General features: G+C 33.8%; 1 protein-coding gene across 1 annotated transcript; it reads left to right on the forward strand.

Moving 5' to 3' along the window:
• Positions 1-2,424: 2,424 nt before the first annotated feature.
• Positions 2,425-16,757, forward strand: LOC129253135 (Fanconi anemia group D2 protein). The gene is made up of 25 exons (XM_054891398.1): positions 2,425-2,607; positions 2,671-2,956; positions 3,017-3,302; positions 3,374-3,586; positions 3,842-3,983; positions 4,042-4,110; positions 4,167-4,333; positions 4,391-4,463; positions 4,545-4,714; positions 5,544-5,712; positions 5,779-5,942; positions 6,009-6,163; positions 6,232-6,433; positions 6,493-6,615; positions 6,789-7,068; positions 7,490-7,628; positions 8,584-8,800; positions 8,874-9,132; positions 9,246-9,426; positions 9,482-9,730; positions 10,630-10,849; positions 10,914-11,106; positions 14,028-14,177; positions 15,633-15,800; positions 15,925-16,757. The coding sequence occupies exons 1-25, from the start codon at positions 2,503-2,505 to the stop codon at positions 16,099-16,101; spliced, it is 4,557 nt and encodes a 1,518-aa protein (XP_054747373.1). The 5' UTR covers positions 2,425-2,502; the 3' UTR covers positions 16,102-16,757.
• The last annotated feature ends 2,874 nt before the right edge of the window (positions 16,758-19,631 follow it).

A 19,631-nucleotide genomic window follows, 5' to 3' on the forward strand; every position in this document is an offset into this window, starting at 1 on the left:
TTCATTTGAACTTAATTTTACGTTAAAAAAAATTGATCGCACCCAAACCCACTAATTACAGAAATTACTACCAATCCTATTTCCTTTAACAGATTGAAGAGGAAATCAACAATAGATCTCGTGTGCTAAAAAGCAAAAATTGAGGACTGGTTGCACCAATGGCTTAGTTTTAAGTATAAATATTGTTAAATGTTATTAAACAGATCGCAATAAATAAATTGATAATAAAAACAAAAACCAATAAATTATCAATATTAAACTTCAAACTTATTTAATAAATACTACTTTATTAAATAAAAACTTATTTTTCATCTTCCATTTCAACTCCGCAATGAAAACTTTTATATTGCGCCTGATCAGCTAGCGATGGGTTTCAGATTGTCAACAGGCCTCTTCTTTTCGCCAAGAGTTAGCAAGTGGCGAATAGGTGAAGCAAATGGTATAAATGAACATCTATTGCCAACGCGGGACTAGAGCTATCTTAAATTCCATGTGTTTGCACGACAATGAGATATTCGAGTTTTATGAGGTATAACCATACTCGCTAGCGGCGAATCTTGCTCGATAACTTTGTTGTTGTTTTTGCATGCAATTTTTTCGACAAGTTAATCGAGCATAAATATAGCGAGCAAGAAAGTGGTGAATAGAAAAGGCCTACCATTTACTGACAGAACGCGGGACGTTCGTATGGTTGCAGAAATTTTGTGACAAAACTTGATACGACTTCATAAAAAGTAACAATGTCGCAATTACATATTACAGATCGAACAAACGATTAGTTTCAACACCTAAATTATTAATAACTAACACCAAGGCGACTCTATAAAATGTGCTGGCACTAGAGTAAAAAAAAACCTTAAAATACGTATACTGTTGATTAATCGTCGTGCAATTGATTTCGCAGGGTTGAGTACTAACTATATAATTAATAGTGGTGGGACTATTCGAATAAAAATTATTCGAATAATAAAATCTTTTATTCGAGAAGTATTCGTAATTCGAATAATATTTATTCGAATTTTTTATTCGTTTATTCGAATAATGCTATTCGAATACCTCACTATTCAAATACTTCACTACTCGAATATTTTTGGTAAATATTTACTTGGATTAGCGGACTACTAATCGGTTTCTGTACAAGTGCATGTACCTATGTATGCAAATTCAAAAACCACGCAAAGGCTTATATTAAATGAAAATACTACTTACTTTTTATTGTGTCGGCGCTTTTTTTTTGTTTCATATTTTGGTAAATATTTACTTAGATTAGCGGACTACGTATAATACGATGCGGACATAGAAAATGTGAAATCATATTTCTCCATACAATTTATATGGGAAATTGAAAAGTGCGATGCGGGCCACCCTAATATTAATATAATATTAAGGCGTCTAAACAGAAGAATTGTTACGAGGGAAAACCAAATATTTTTTTTGAAACGCTCTGATGTTTTTGTGCACATTTAGTTATGCACATACATTTAAGTATGTATACCTGTCGATGCTTTATCAAGAACAATACCAAAGAAATCTTATCATATTAGCTAATTGAAACATGAAGCGGTCAAGCACCATGAGACGGGCCAATGTAATTTTTATATTTTTAAAAGCATTTTCTCCCTGATATAAATGAATATATAGTGAGGTATTCGAATAGTGAGGTGGTATTCGAATAGTGAGGTGGTATTCGAATAGTGAGGTATTCGAATAGTAAGGTGGTATTCGAATAGTGAGGTATTCGAATAGTAAGGTATTCGAATAATGAACTATTCGAATTATTTGAAACGAATAGTATTATTCGTTTTATTCGAATAATGTTTATTCGAATATTATTCGAAAATAATCCCACTCCTAATAATTAAGGGTTTACTTCATATATGGCATCCCCAATTAAAAATTTATTTTTGTTGGCACATCCACCTATTTAACGGCGATTAAATTGGTATAGTGTCCGAACCTTTATACGTATCTCTCCATGTGATTCAAGAGAGGCCGACTAAATAATCGACCGATAAAGTCTGCAGCATTCGAAGGAACATAAAAGGTTCGAATTTGATGGTTGTATCGACGTTGGTAAACCCCGCACCTTTTTAATTTAAATGGTAATAATTCTAGTGAGCTTAAGCTTTTCAGATCAAAAAATTCAGTATTTTCACAAGAGACGACAATTAAATTGCTACTCCCAGAAAATACTTCATGATTGATTTGATTACTTTTTAAAGAAAGTTTGCTTAAGCGTTGGGAAGAAAGAAACAACATTGTTGTCAGTTTTATGCAGTTACAACATTCTTTTGTCACTCGGTGGGTATAAGAATAACAATAATAGTATCTAGTATAATAGTAAAAATTAAGGTTGTATTTTACGAAAAACTTTCCGTGGAGACACCTAGTTATGTTGTGTATAATGGAAAATACAACACTGTGGTAGACAAAATCCAATTGAATTTACGCGGGCAGTATTTTGATATGAATTTTCAATAAATTATCAATTTTATTTCTAACATGTATAAAAATCGCAAGTTCAATAAAAACGCAAAAGCGCCCGAGAGTAAGGAAAATAAAAGAGGCTTGACTTCAATTGATGAAAATGCATCGGTTAAATTTGCAGTAAGTTTATTGATTGAATTTCGCATTGTATGCATTTAATAAACAAAACATTGGTTGGGATAGCGCACTTCTTTGAATTTAGCCTCAATTCACCAGAAAACACAACCAACAACAGCAACTGTTGGAGCTGATATTTGCATGTTGGAGAAGCCTGGTGGCAGCAGCGAAGAGAATATTCCAGCGTCACAAGAGGCTACTCAACGTTACTTGTCACAGCGTAGCATGATCGCCTCGTCTCTAGGACGTACACAGTCGCGTAATACCAGTGGCCGTCCACCAAAGAGTTACTTTGAGCTAGTACTTATAAAAGCGGGTGTACTGTTGGATGAGGCTGACAATTTTGTATTATGTATGTATAAATGCACCTAGAAGTGAAGCAATTAATTTATTACAAATTTATATTTGGCAGCGTGCGATCATATCTCGTTTGTCAGTAAATTTCGAGAAGTATTTTTAAAATGTTCGAATTGTAAGGAAAACGTGGATATGTTTAAAACTGGCTTCAGTGATGCATTATCGCCGAAATGCAAATATAGTTTGAAACTGTTAAGTGGCTGTACAATCAGTGTGCCCGGCCATGATTCAACATATCAGTCACAGGAGAGTATGATTGTAAACTTTCTAATGATAGACTTTTTACGCGATGCAGTGGTAGAAGTATTGTTAAATAAGATATTAGATGCTGCTGTGCAGAGGTAAATAGTGAATGTCTTATGGTTTTTCCCACAATTAATGAAGCATTTTTTATTGATATTAATATTTTCAGTACACCTATATTCCTTGCAGGAGGCACAGTTCCATTACTACCGCTACTTGTAGCACAGCTACGTTATGTGGCGCAATCTCATAGTACTCTAATATATGAACGCATCTTGGAGATATTTAAAAAAGCCAGCGAAGCCTCTAAACAAGATATTATAGTTCATGCTGAGTTCATATTGGACGCAAGCAAACATGATGATTTTGTACAAATGCTTTTGTGCGTGTTTTGTACCAGATATTTTGTGTCTGATGAACAGAATCTTATTGATAAGCAAGGACTGAAAGAAATTGTTTTAATCGATTCTTGCAAATATTTTCATATATAAATTATCTTCTCTAACAACCGATTACAATTTCGGATCTTCCGCCGTTCAGTAACATTTGGTTTTATGACTTAATGAGATTATGTTCATCACATTCTTATATAATAGTTAACTCTTCAACTACTTATATATTTTATTTTATTGTGTAGGGATAATTTGCCTTCGAGCAAAGATTTATTTCATGTGAGCTCAATTCAGTCGTTGACTAATCTCAATTTAGGCAAACACATGCACGAACAGATTCGCCATCTTATACTGGACTACATAAAGGAAGATGGGTTTATCGATACGGTAAGTCGATCTATTTTACCACATACAATAAATTGGTTCATTAATATTGATCATTCAGACCTTGCCGTTAATGGTGAACTTTCTGCTGAAATATTTAACTGAGGCTACTGATGACGATGTCATTGAGGTAAATATGATGGATCGGCCATGTAAGATGTATTAATTTTTTAATTACATTTACAGCTGGTTACCACTATACGTCAAATATTGGTGTGGCGATTGAATACGGCTATGGAGCGAGAAACGCAAATACAGCTTTTTAATTGCATTGAACAAGCCTTGGTGCGTTCTAAAAAGTTCTATACTTTTTGGCAAAAATTGTTATCTTCATTACCGGGCAGCCAATTTAGGTATATTTAAGAAAGTTAGTAGATTTGAATTTACGAAATATATAAAACGTTTTCCAGGTCTTTAGATTTCATAATGCTTCTGCTTCTCATACATATTAAAGAAGATAATTATATGTATATTGAGAACGTCGTAAGTAAAAAGCTAACTTTAAATCTATAGATTATAGTATAGGTATGTATATATAAGAATATTCTTTATTTTTTTTTTTAGCTACGCCGTCGCATAAAACTTGAACATATAGCGGCTGATATATTTATAGAAATGAAATCGAACTATGCTGCTGTTTTGGAACAACATACATCTATCCTAATGGAATTGATGTATGATTTTCTCAGGGAAAAAAATAAAATTGTAGCAGACTTTGCTAAAGCGTCGTATGGGTAAGCCAACTTTAACAAAATTATTGTCGAATAGAATTAGCTTAGCATAAAACATACATTTGTTTAAAAAAAAGAGGAACTTGACGAAATACCATGTTTAAAAAAAATTTTTTAATTATATTTTTTTGTATGTTTTTATATAGGTAAAACAAAAATCATATAACTGAAAGCTCCAAACTTTGTACACATTTCACCAATATTCAACAAATTTTAAGAAATTGTCATTACACTTTTTAATCAGAATCTGAAGGGAAATTCTGGGTGTATAGTTTTATAGCCTTTATACTAGTGTATTATTAAGATTGAAGTCTGTAAAAAATTGCGTTGATTTTTGAGAATTTTTGGCTTTGCATACGATGTTGAAAATTTTCTTCCATATAAAGCAAATAAGAAAATGGTCAACACCTCCGCGAAAAGTAAAACGTGTCAAAAATCAATGTTGTTTGTTGTTGTTGTAGCAGTGATAGAGTTTTGAGTCAACAAGAGTTTTGAATCACTGTCAACTTGCACTCTGTTATACCAATAATGCATGAAATATAAAATTGCATACTCAAAATTTTGCTAAAGAAAAAATTTAAGATTCTTATGAAAATGTTTTAAAATTTGTTAAGTTTTTCTGAATTTTGTATGTTTGTATTTTTTTGAGTTATATGGTTTTTGTTGAATAATGCGCTATACCTCACTGAAAACAGAAATAAAATGAAAAACATATAAAAAAGTACAAACTGGGTAATTTTTCGCGTTCCTATTGTTTTGAACACTGATGTATATATACATATGTATATGTTTATATTTCTTCGCATTTCTGGCTAATTTTATTTACTTACAGAATCTTATTTCAAATATGTGAATCTATTCAACGCGGTATACTAAGGAGACTACTTCAGCTAACGTGTGACAAATCTACACGAAATTTTACAAATCTCTCATTGGAATTACTAAGAGAATTGCAAATAAAGTATCGCGCTGAAATACAGAATTGGGGCACACTATTAATGGTAAACAAACACAAATACTGGTATCCAATTTTCCTTTCTGCTATATGATGTAAATTTTTTGCCAAGCCTTTATTAGATCGTTTAAGCGAACTGACACTTTCACAAACTCGTTTGGCCATGGAGTTGCTCTGTTCGATTGCCTTTCCTCCACCACCACTTTCCGAGTGTACTGTGCTGCAGGATCAGCTAGATATGATTTTGAAAAAGCAAATAATAAATCATTCAGTGCAGTAAGTTTATTTAAAAAGTTTCACATACTTGAGTCTATACGATACGTTCTGTTATTTGTCGCCAAGTGTAAAGAAACAAGGCATCATTGGCAGTGTTCAGCTAATCGATTGTATGGCACGAATTGAGGATACTATTATAGAACATGATGATTTCGACGTTTCATATTCCAACGCTAGTTCACTACCCGACGGGCGCGGTAAAATGGCAGCTAACTTCGTAAGTGAGTATAATAACACTCCGTTAGTATGTTCCAAAACACAGTTATTATTTTTAAATATATAATTTTAGTGCTTGTCGAATCAACTGCTATACACTGTCCCGAATCCTTAGCACTATTTTATGATGAATTGGCGTGCACCTGCAGGTGTCTGCCAAGTGAACGTGATTCCTGTACACAATTGGACAAACCATACCTAATTTGGTTATGTGATGTAATGACTTTCTATTTTCAAAATAGTTTTGTTGCCGAACATTCACCTACCAAACCATTGTGAGTTCTTATATATATGCCCGCCGATAACTGTGATTGTACTATACATTTAATTCTAGTGGAATTAACTTATCATATCAGAAATGTATTAATACCGCTGAGGACACTGAGAATATTGAGGAAAGTGAAGTACCAAGTATAGCAATTAATATAGCAGAATTGGTATTGAAGCCGGGTTCTGTGTATGTACAATTTTGCTTAAAAAGCTGTTTTTAAAAAGCCTTAATTATAACTAATCATACGTTAAATTAACATACATACATTAACAAAAAAGTTCAACGTACTGTTGTTTCAGTGATCTAACCCTGCGATAAATACAAATTAAAATTTTATATTTTCGATTTGCAAATTTTAGCTCTTCATCCTCGATCCTAGTGCTTGCTCCGTTATTCAATTTAGTGCGTTCTCTTCATTTGCAACGTTATCAAGGCAGTTTGGAACAAATAAATGCCTTACTTGGTTGCGCCATAATATTACCATCGTTTTTCGACGAATCCAATACAGATTCAATATTTTACGATTACGATGAACAACTGCAAAAACGGATTTTGGATATATATTTTCATTGTGTGAATTGGATGCGCGAGACTGTCAGTTCATTTTCAACTCAACACGAAGAAATGATACGTCGCAAGGCATGTACATATATATGAGATAGTAAAAAAACAATTTAACCCTTTAGCCTATAGCCACGAGTCTGACTCGTGGTAAAGAATTTGTGCCATAAGCGAAAACAACGAGTCTGACTCGTGGTAAAGACTTTGTGATCAATTGATTATGATTACTTCCTAGACATCTTAAAATTACTATTTGTACCTAAACATTGTTTATTATTTCACAATTCCTTTCGTTGCATTGAAATATATATGTTACGAAAAGTATACACTTTGCGCCAGTTCGGGTACACGGCTGAACAGTTGAATGGCACGGCGCGCGAACGAATTTCTTGCGTATTATAGCTCGCGCAATTGGTAGATATCGTGTAGGCTAAGGGGTTAACTAACAACAAAACAAGTTATGCATATTTAAATGGCTCAAACTTTTCTCAAATTGTAGGTTTTACATCGTTTGAGCGAGCTCATAGCCACAGAAGACAAAGTGCGGTTATTGTTGGATAAAGCGCCAGCAGATTATATACCTCCTCAGGCTCAATTTATAACATCAAATTCAGCAGTTTCCAGTGAAAACGCTGAGGGTTAGTATCTTTGAAATTGAATACGTTTCATATACAAGTGAGTGTACATAACCCGTTGACACGGAATTCTCACCTCGTCAATTTCATTAATTTAGGTTGAATTTTTTCTAATATTTGCGATGTGCTTCTTAATTTTGTCTTACATTTAGGATGCAATTTTATGTCACCGCTGAATAGCGGATAATTTTTATAACAAACTTTTTAATGACAGAAGCTCACTTGGAGGTTTGTCATTGCCTGCCGAGCGCGACCGCTTTTAATATTATTGTCTTATTATTAATATTAAGTTGTAGAGCTGAAGAGCAAATTACTCTTAGCATGTAGCGTATAAAATATAGGTACATATTTAGACGCAGAAAAAATTTTCTTACGAAATTTTTTGAGTTGGCATTTAACCCATGCCTGCTCATCTAACAGCACTTTCCCTTTGGACCCACCCAGTCAAAACAGCACATTTCCTGGCTCTACCGTTAGATGAGATAGATACCGACCGGTGATTACATGGTACTGGCAGCACTTGATGAGCTGCTAGAAAAACAACAGCAACCCACCCGGGTTAGATGAGATTGACGATGTCGTTCCCACGACAGTTTGTTATACGTATCGGAACGATCCGGATTTATATACGGCCAAGGACTGTCACTTCAGCATCATTCCCTGTATGTATGGGAAATGTTTATGCTGCTACAACAACAACAACAACTGGTGATTTCACCGCGCCTAGTAGGGATTGGTAGACTGTTACAACAACATTCTACAAAGTGCAGACAACCATGGCTTAAATCTATTATATCTGGATAATTTACACCATATTGTTAATAACTACAATTTTAATGTAGCCGTAAGATTCTGGCCTAAATTTGATATTTAGTGCAATATTAATATTCTGGGATTATCTTTCATTACTTTAATATGATTTTTTTTCTTTTCAATTTCCTTTCTCTTTGCTCCGCAGCACGCGGAAAGTCGATGCCATCAACAAAAGACGCACAACAGAAAGGGCAAAACGACAAAGACTTAAATTCGGAGTCCCTAATATTCAATGACACGCATGCAGCTGATGTGACAAATGATGGGAACGCTACCGCTAAGTTGGCAAGCATTGGACGCTCTAAAAGCACAGAGAATAAAAAAGCATTTGATGTTCTTTATGGGCCACGGGAAAGATATAGGTAAAAGATATACTAAAATATGTTTTCCACCTTAGATATAGGTATATATATTTTTTTGCAATTTGATTTATAGGCAAATGGATTCCGATATTATGTTAATACTGCGTGAAGAATTAGTCATGAAATATCCATTACCATCCGATGATATGGGCAAAAGAATTGGTTTGCTTGAATTTCGCTTTATTTTAAATGATTTAATATCCAAATTAGAATCGATTACCGCCGCACAAAAGTTTCAAAATGAGCAGCCTTTACAACATGTCGCTAAACCAGAATATTTCATGTGTGACTTATCAAAGTTTCTGCAAACGATTCTGGAGAGAATGTCAAAGGTAAGCAAATGTACTTTTACATAAAAGTAGTGCTTTTAAAAATGAACTACATTTGTACTTGATTAAACTAATTCTGATCTAATTAAATTTGCCAACATTGAATTTGCATTTAGTTGTCAAAAGAGATCAACACGCAATTGGAAAGTGTAAAATATGTGTATAGCAATGGTGATCTTTTCACCCCTGAGTTCAATTACATCAAACTTTGTTTCAATATGTGTGTACGTTTGTTGGCGGTATTTTTCTCTTGGCCACAATTCAGCGATGGTAACGACACTGAGACACTCTTGACAGGTAATTTCGTTGCAGTGTATTTCAATTTAATTTTGAATTTAAACATCTCCTGCAGACTCGCTGCTTGTACTATTGGATCATACCAAGAGATCAAGCTTGCGTAAAAAGCCCACAGCAGATGTGGCAGCTGCAGCTTTTGACGTAATGCTTACGTATGAAGTTTCTATCGTTGATTTGAAAACTGCCGTATATCTACTTGATTTGCTAAAACTACTTAAGCGCTTTTCTAACAAAAGCTCCAATAGTAGCTGCAGTAATCTGGAGCAACGTAAAGTGTTGATTGAGAAACAGGAAAAGGAAATACGTAAGTATACAAACACGCTTTGCACATACGAGGTCAGGCCAAAAAGTTCGTAGATCGAAGGTTTTGGAGAGCAGAAGGAAGAGTTTGTTATTACTTAGCGTTATTTAGCGATTCAATACAACAACGCAGTTAAACCCCCTATGTAGAGAGAGAAAGAGAAAGAGAGAAAGAGAGAGAGAGAGAGAGAGTTCAAGTACGAGTCTATGAAGTGTCACAAAAACCACCTATGTAGAGAGAGAAAGAGAGAGAGAGAGAGTTCAAGTACGAGTCTATGAAGTGTCACAAAAAGACGAGGCCAAAAGAGTTCTTAACCCTTTAGCCTATAGCCACGAGTCTGACTCGTGGTAAAGAATTTGTGCCATAAGCGAAAACAACGAGTCTGACTCGTGGTAAAGACTTTGTGATCAATTGATTATGATTACTTCCTAGACATCTTAAAATTACTATTTGTACCTAAACATTGTTTATTATTTCACAATTCCTTTCGTTGCATTGAAATATATATGTTACGAAAAGTATACACTTTGCGCCAGTTCGGGTACACGGCTGAACAGTTGAATGGCACGGCGCGCGAACGAATTTCTTGCGTATTATAGCTCGCGCAATTGGTAGATATCGTGTAGGCTAAGGGGTTAATAGTCAGTTATGAAGAAAAAGGTGTCAATCTTACGGGAAAATACACACTTCTAGAAAATCTAAATACACAATACTACTACTTACTATTGTTTTATTAAAATTATTACTTTATTAATATTATTAATTTTTAATTCTTTAAACAATATTCTTTACCATTAACTTCGAGAAACGTTTGGCCTCCCCTCGTATGTATATTCAGTGATATTTGCATGGCGTTAACCTTTTTAAATATTTAAAAACTTGGAAATTTTCTATATTTTAAGGAGGTTTGTGCAAGAAGTTTTTGCAGAAAAAGTGGTTCAGTTACGAAGGACTGGCAGAAAAGGGTGCCACTTGCAATATATATTTGAATATACTAGTAAAAGATTTCCTCAAGAATTCCGATTTCCGTCGATTGGCTACCATTTTGCGTGCTTTACTGGATGAATGCAAGCAACTTAAAAGCAAGGACAGCGCACTTAAATCGTTTCCGAATTTTAAAAAGTAATTATCACAAACCATCTTTATTTATCGGAAGAATAAAAAAAACATTCATTATTATTTTTAGAGCGAATTTCCCATTACTTTTTCGGGGAATGTGCGAAACAACGGTTGATTTTCTGTGTGAATTAATAAATAAAAGCGCAACACAGAGAGGAGATAAAATGAAGATGTGGGACAAAAGTTGTGATTTGTTTAATATACTACTTGACATTGTTAAGTCATTAGATGTGCCACGAAATTTTCAACTATTTATGAAGGTACGTTTCAAAATAATCAAACTGTTGGCAATTGTCGCGATTTTGCTGTAATTTTTTCAAACCTGTATTATTTATATTGTCCTTATATTTTTCATATTTTACTTCCGGTCAATTTAACAAAATATTATAAAGGGTGGCGCAAAATTAACCATTCAACTTTTTACTAAAAAAAAAATTCTTTTGAATGACGGAAATCTTTATTTTGACCCTTACGTGCTCCATTGCTTGTCTGTTTGTCAAATATGATTGCCGTAGGACGATATTTGCAAATATTATAAATCTTTCCATAATTGATTAATTTTGCGCCACCTGTTATTATATAACTTTGTTCACATAAAAATGTTTGTAACGCCCAAAACACATCCAAATGTTTAGAACGATGATGTTTAGTTTTGTTGTCCTAACGTCAATCGGGTATCCTAGTCCCGGCTGCATTAGAAACAGTTGCAGGCCAGTGATTACGAAAGTGAATTTATATTTCAAAAATTTGTATTAAGTTAATCAAGCGTTCCATAACTCGATTTAGTTATAGGAACTTGTTTACTTTTGGCTAACTTTTCCGAATTACGTACGAATTTACGAAATAAAGAAAGTTTAATAGGATAGTTTGTGAATGCTTAGCGGAACTAGACTTGGCGTAGTTCTATACATAGCATCTTATACTCCATAAATCGCACTCAATGGTTATTGGAAGATACGTAAGTGAAGAGAAAAGCTTTTACTTTCATAAATAGTATCACAATTATGGAGTACAGTCGATAAGTAAAAACAACAAATGAAATCAAACATGGCAACGGCATAGTATTTGGTCACTTATCAAAATCAAAAATGATCAAAAGGTATCTTTGAGGTATCCATGTACAAAGTGGAGCACAATTAAACATCCTATCGAAAAATTTATAATTTTTGCAAATGGCGTCATACGTCAATCCTATTTGACACTTGTGAACTAGACAGCTGCAGTATACCAACATACGATTTCGATTACTCAGAATCATGTTTTTGTATCCTTTCGAGGCTGTAGAAAGCTTATGCATTGTCACACGCACACTCCCGGACGTTAAGAGCAAGGAAGTTGCCGGTAGTTTAAGAGCAGAAATTAGCTACTTGTGCACAAAAATTGCATGAGTATTTAGCTGATGGCCTTGATGTTTTTGATGCTTCGGCCTTGGCCAACACGGTTGGCTGCGGACTCTGGCATCAGAACAAAAAATAAAGTTTTGGTTTTAAAATGGAATGGCGCACCTTTGGATAGTTATGGGCATTGTTAAAGACATTAGACGTTGCTCATCAGGTGCGCGCGGATAAAGTTGTTATCTTTTCGGACAACCAAACAGCCTGCAAACTCTTAAAAAACAAGTTTTCCAGCAATCACCGTATTGCTCTGTTTCCCGCGAAGCGCTTAGAGTTTGAATTTCAAGAGATGTGGTCTCCGGGCCATTCTGGTATACCGATTAATGAAAAGGCAGATCAAATTGGAAAAGAAGTACATATAATCCACAACAGTACTAATAATCCACAACAATAGATCGTGGAGAGATGAAGGTAGAAAAAAAAACAAGAAATAAACAAAAGGCAAGAGAGCCGTAGCCGAATGGGTTGGCGCGTAACTACCATTCGGAATTCACAGAGAGAACGTAGGTTCGCATCTCGGTGAAACACCAAATTAAGAAAAGCATTTTTCTAATAGCGGTCGCTCCTCGGCAGGCAATGGCAAACCTCCGAGTGTATTTCTGCCATGAAAAAGCTCCTCATAAAAAATGGCTGCCGTTCGAAGTCGGCTTGAAACTGTAGGTCCCTCCATTTGTGGAACAACATCAAGAGGCACACCACAAATAGGAGGAGGAGCTCGACCAAACACCCAAAAAGGGTGTACGCGCCAATTATATATATATATATATATATAAGAGGATATCTCGGAGGATGTGTTTTGTATAACCGGTCATTGGCTATTTGGTCATTTGGCTCCTTGAGACTAGGAGTTTTCTCCCATTAATATTGAGAAGTTGTAGAAATGAAGAAGAGGAAGAAAAAGTTGAGCACTTCCTTTGCAATTGTCCAGCCTTAGCTAAAATCATAGTAGGTTGTGTAGGTAAATACATTTTCAATTCTCTTACAGAACTGTCTGGCATGGACGGGACCAACACTGCGCTTGGTAGGTTCCACAAAGAAAGAGAAATGAGGTTCCCGTGTAGCACAGTGTAAAAGTACACAGTAAATTTGAGTAAAAAACAAAAGAAATTAATTGGATGATTAATTTTGTGCCGCCTTGTATGTATGTAATTATATATAATACATATATAAAAAATATTTAATTTACATACATCCAAAGTGCAAGCGCTTACTAGGGTAAAAATTTAAGCATCATTTGAAAACCAATAAAATGAAATAAGGCAAATTTCCAAGCACAAAATGTACACAAATTAATTGAAATAGCAACCGCCGTGCCCGAATGGGTTAGTGAGCGACTAACATTTGGAGGTGAAGTACACAGGTTGGAAACTTTGAGCAAGAAACATCAATTGATAGAAACAGATTTTTCTGATAGCTGTCGGCAGCCAATTGTATGCCTCCAAATGTATTTCTGCCATGAAAAAAAAATGCCGCATAAAAAACCCTCTTCGCTCGTAGGTGGCATAAAACTGTATAAGAGTTACACTACAAATAGGAGGAGGAGTTCGGCTAGACATCCTAAGACCAACGCGGGTATAAACGTCGAACGAATATATATGTACATACGTGTGTATTTGCAAATTAAAAACTTGATTTTTCAATCAGCTTTTTTTATTTAATCTTTTTCGTTATTTTATTATGATTTGTTCCTCACTTATTTTTATTAAATCTTTGTTCATTTTATATAATACTTTTAGTGTTGTTTTTTACTGGCCATATTAATTTGTATCCTATGCATCTCTTTGCAGTACGCACATGTGTATTTGAAGCTTCTTCTTCAGCATGGTATAGAGGTAATTAATCAAACATTACGTGAGGATCCAGGACGTGTTAGTGAATTTTTGAAAAGTTTACAAACTGTTACACGTTTTCTACATAATATATGCTGCCATTCCAAGGTAAGTAGAGTGTATTACTTGGTTCAGTTAGGTTAGGTTAGATAAACTCAACAGAACTCAATAGCACCAAGGATTGTTTCAGAAAACTATATATATATAATAAATAGTTTTAGAAAATAGTCCTTCAGCCACTAAAAAGCAAATATGTTCCAAAAAACTATTCATTATTACCACACATTCCCTTACACGTAAACAAACAATTATGATTTTAGTTGAAAAATCATAAAATCAGGTTTTGTAATTTTCAGTCACAGATAAAGTACGCCTTTTGACTTGGATATAAGAAATGTAAAAATATTTATTCTCAGTCACAATCTTGTGTCACAGATAAAACAAATAAATTTAAACAAATTCGCACTTGTTAATGTAGTATAACATATGGGTTGAAAGGCCCCGACTCTAACAAAGAAAACACGTTTTTTTTTGTTCAAAGTTAGCTTTATTCATCAACGTAATTTCCATCAGTAACAACGCAATCATTCCAGAACGATTCCGTTCCATTGTTGAACGATTTATCTTTTGCCTCAGCTTCAGCGATAACCTCTTCATTAATGCGAAATTTCTTACTGGCGAGCACTTTTTAAGTCAGCGAACAGCCATTAGTCGCTGAGAGCCAAATCTGATAGAAGCAATTCGAAATTCAATTCATGTAGTTTTTCCATTGTTTTCATCAACACGCGACACCCACTTTGAACAGAGCTTTCTCATAGTCAAATGCGTGTGCAATATAAAGCCAATACGTTCTTTTGATATCATTAAGATGTCAGTCAACTCACGCAACTTCACTTTTCGATTATTCAAAATGATTTTGTGGATTTTTTTTATCTTCTCTTGTTACCACCTCATTTGGAAGTCCACTGCGTTGGGCATCATCGGTGTCTACGACCACGTTAGAAGTCAGCAAAACATCGTTCTATTGGTGTTTCTTTCTCTGAACTTTTCAAGCCGGTATTTTTCCAAGAAGCAGTGTAAAACTAAAACACGAAACTCTTTTTGATCCATTGTTTTGAAAATAACAAAAGTAGCGCCACTCTTAGCACAATGACTCACAAACAAATGAATAGAATATCATGAAATTTTAACAGCTGCCTTTTTAATTGCAATAAAATTAGTGCCAGCTATGTGTTAGGCCCGGGGCTTTTCAGCCCATGTATTACCAAGGTATGCGTGTTTTTCAACGAGAATTTATGGAAATATCCAAATATCTTCGATTGTTTGTTCTTATTATTGTTGCCGTTGACGTTGTTATCGTTGTATCAGCTTTACTCAAACCGTGCTAAGGTTTGTGAAACAGTGAAGCGTTGCCAATACGGCTATCTTAAGGTGGCTCAAGAAACATTGGCTAGATTAGGGGAAAAAAGGAGTACACTAACTAACCGTGATAGACGAGCAAAAACTCTTCATAATATTAAATTCTTGTACATATACTTACTTTCTAAAATATGCATATTTTAGGCACTCCAGAACACAGCCATCATTGGGCAAATTCCAGCATTGCGAGAAACTGTCGAAACATTAGTTTTTCGCGTAAAGGCTATTATGACAGCGAATAAGTGTTCATCGGTATTTTCAATGGGCAATCTCAAAAATAAGGATATACATGGCGATGAAATCTTGTCACAGGTAAGAGTTTCGATTAATGTAATATAAAAAAATCAGATAAGCAACAATAACATTATAAACGACCAATTAAAATCGCCTAAATAAAATATACGTATATATGAATATGTATGAATAACATTTACAGAGTGCCCGCGTTAATGCCGCAAACGAACATGACAGCGAAGAGGACATACCAGAAGACGAAGATAGCGCCGACGAAACAGTATTCGACGAAGATGAGACTGCAAACACGAGGGAGAATATAAAGTCCACCAATACCACTAACCGCAGCAAATCGTCATCACGTAGTAAATGCTTTTAATTTGATTGAATTGTTGTGAAATTCGATTGAGATTCGCAGCTTAAGCTTACGCGCCAGCAAGTTCTTCGCGAAAGTAGCTAAGAGTATTTATTTTGCGTTGTAGTTTTTTACACATACACACGCCAACGTACATTCGTATGTATATACCTTAAAAGTGCGTAAGTGCACAAAAAGGTGATAGTGAAGTTTTTTTCGAAAATGTTTTTGTTCTTTTCCACATCGTTACATACACAATATTTTAAAAAGTAATGGCTTATCTTTTGGTTTAAGTGTTTTTCTGGATAACTATAATATAATATAATAATACACCGTCCGACAAAATCAAACTGTATTTTGTACACAAGAGAAAATGCGAAAGAATATATGAAATAAAATATACATCAAAAGGCGTTTTGCCGTAACACGCCGGTTTCATAAAAAAAATTATAAATAAAAGAAAACATTAATATTGTAGAATAAGTAAAAGTTGACGGATTTAAATAAATAAAAGCTTATTGAATGAGTTTTCGCCATAGTAATAAATATAACCAACTTTAGAATAATTGATTTTGTCATGGAAAATTTACTTGAAACCAAATGTTTTTTGATATGATAGACAAAAATAACAAGCATTCGGTGAATGTCCTGACGTGGCAATAAAACAAACGGCTGAGTGTCCTTAAGGGGTTAGGCCACTCTAGGATTTTCAAAATATCGAAATTTTTTTTTTTTGCTTAAAAGATGCTTTAAACTCTTTAGAATATAAAACAAAAAGTCCTATGCGTGAAAAAAATGTTTATCTCTAATATTTCGCACTTTTGCGCGAGCGCCTCTGACGTCTCTGAACCGACTATTCAAATTTAAAGCGTGTTTATCTCAAAACGTGATTTTTCAAAACGGCAAGCAGCATAACACAAACAATTTTTAATATTTTCACTTGTAATTGTACAAGGATCTTTAGAACATTATTCCGCACTGAAATACGTACGGATTTTTTTATTAATTAATTAGAAAAATTTTTATAAACAATTAACGGTTCCATTTTAGACGAAAAATTCTACTTTTGACTTCAAACATCTGCAAAATACACAAATTTCAATATTTCTAAAATCCCGTACGTATTTCTACAGCTATACTCACGTCGATTGAGAAGAATGTTTTTAATTTGGTTTAGGTGGACATTTACGTCAGTTGTACTGCTTGCCGTGAAGTGCCTTTTTCGCAGGGCGCGTTCAGAGATTCACTCCAAAGGCGCCATTTTGTAATATTTTTCAATAAAAATATTTGTAATTACACTTAAATACATGCTTAATAATATACTTAAAAAGTTTTTTCCTGGCACCTTTCTTTCAATGTAAAAAAAATCCTTAAAAAACTGCTTTTTTACAGTAGCTAGAGTGGCGTAACCCCTTAAAAATATTATTTTAGATTCAGTCTATCCATTGTACCAAGCCACGATAGCAATAATACAAACCACTTCAGGTACATTCTATATATTCGGTTTATAAACCGTTACAAAGTAATTTTCAAATCCAGTAACAACACCAAGTAAAATATTTCGTAAGTTTTTTCAATTTGCAAACAATCGGCAAACCTAATAAAAATAGCTTTGATTATAACAAAAGCAATTTTTTTTTATTTGATATAATACATTTTTATGAAATGATCGATTTACTTTTCGAAAAAAATATGTTTAATGCTATTTCACAAAATTATTTATCTAACTGAATATTTAAAAAAAAAATAACTTTCTTTATTTATACATGTCAAACATAATTTCTGCCATTTATCAATTCTATCGAAAATTTACAGTTCTTGTGCACTTATCTAGTAACGAGTTAGTTTAAAATGCCTCCTCTTCGCGTAACTCAAATGTAAAAATTGAATATACATAGGATTTCATTTAATTCGTTTGAGGCCAACTTTTATCCTTACCATGGAATAGTGTCTCCATGTGGTGTCAGAATAGTTCTGGGTGGGTAAATCATGTTTGGTATTCAATTACGTTTCCAATAAGCTTTGCTTTCTTTAAATCGGTGAACTTTTATTTCATTTACATTTCATTTTATATATCTATTATTTATTTATATTTCATTAAACAATATAATATTTAAACGAACTTTGACTATTTATTTTTTATAATCTTATTTTAAATAATCAGCGCTATCTTTAAAGTCGATTTAAAAAAAATTTAAAGTTCGATAATTAGTCGATAAAAGTCGATTATTACTATAACAACTTTTTTCATGATTATATTCAGGTTCTTTTGGATTTTCTCGCGGGTACAAATTTTCGTTGGACGGTGATAACCCACAAATATGAAGTCGAATTATGTTCATGTACTCGTACTTTAATGTTTTTTCCACAATAAGTTGTATTATACATGTTTGTTAGTTAAATTTGTTCAACAAAAAACGCACAAATTACATACGAAAAGTATCTAAATATATTCCACAAAAAAATGGTAATTTACAATTCCCACTTGATTTTTATTCTACAAGTTGGCCGAAGTTGGTCTTCTTTTATCACACAGCCTTTTCCTAACCAAAAATTCGGCGGTCAAATATTATCATACGTTTCCAGAACGAAATGAATCGCTCTATCTTTTAGCTACATTAGAAAGTATGGCTAACTTGTAAGCAAACATTGGCTGCGATACGTTTAATGAAAAAGTTTTACAATGAAGTAACTACCGCTACATCGCAGTTACCAAAATTTTGGAATTATTTCAAAAATGTTCCGTGCAAATTTGCTTGAAATGGAAATGATTATTGGCCGTTATTCCGATTCAGTGATTCGTTGGAATGAAGAAAATATTCGAGCTTACTCGAAATTGAAATAAAACACAAAAAATGGGAAGAGCTGAATTGTTTTGCTTTGAATTCGTAATGCAGAACAGGTCTGTTTAATACATTCATACGTACATATAGTACTACATACGAACACGGTTCACTCTTAAATACTCCCGAGAGTTCTCTATGAATTTTATTTTTCTGCCGAGAAGTTCCTTTAACTATAAACTTCCCTGGAGAAGATTTGTCCAAACCTAAAAAATTTAAATTGATTAAGCAAATATCATGTTTCGATCGATAACAAATTTTTTCCACTCTGTGATGCTCTATTGAGTTTAACTATAAATCAGCAATCCGCTAGTTCGGGCAACATTCTCCTTTTAAACAAGAAAAAAGGAAAAATAAATTTTTTAACTCAAAGAATTAAATTACTCAAATTGTTGTGTCCCTTCAAAGATTTGTCGAAAATTTTCTTTAACCTCGACCAATTTTCTCTTAGATAGATTCGTCATACTTACATATATTTGTCCAAAAAACATTTTCTCTTTTTCTAAATTCGTTTGTGATAAGAGGACGGAGAAAAGTGTTTCGGAAATTTTTTTCATGATCGGAGGAATGGAAAGAGATAAAATTCCAGGATGTTCCTATTCGGTATTGGGTTGGATTAATAACAACATAAAGTGGAAAGCTTTTAAGGCACTCCCATACCCATTATTCCATTACATAAATGCAGTTTATTCCACGTGTAAATGAAAAATA

This window comes from Anastrepha obliqua, chromosome 1 (assembly GCF_027943255.1).
Source record: "Anastrepha obliqua isolate idAnaObli1 chromosome 1, idAnaObli1_1.0, whole genome shotgun sequence".
Lineage (NCBI taxonomy): Eukaryota > Metazoa > Arthropoda > Insecta > Diptera > Tephritidae > Anastrepha > Anastrepha obliqua.

Bases quoted from the DNA above. Each gene is read 5' to 3' on its own strand.
- LOC129253135 (XM_054891398.1), top strand. From the start codon at position 2,503: ATGTATAAAAATCGCAAGTTCAATAAAAACGCAAAAGCGCCCGAGAGT. The intron at 4,111-4,166 runs GTAAATATGATG...TTACATTTACAG, and splicing joins CTGATGACGATGTCATTGAG to CTGGTTACCACTATACGTCA. The intron at 7,629-8,583 runs GTTAGTATCTTT...TTTGCTCCGCAG, and splicing joins TTCCAGTGAAAACGCTGAGG to CACGCGGAAAGTCGATGCCA.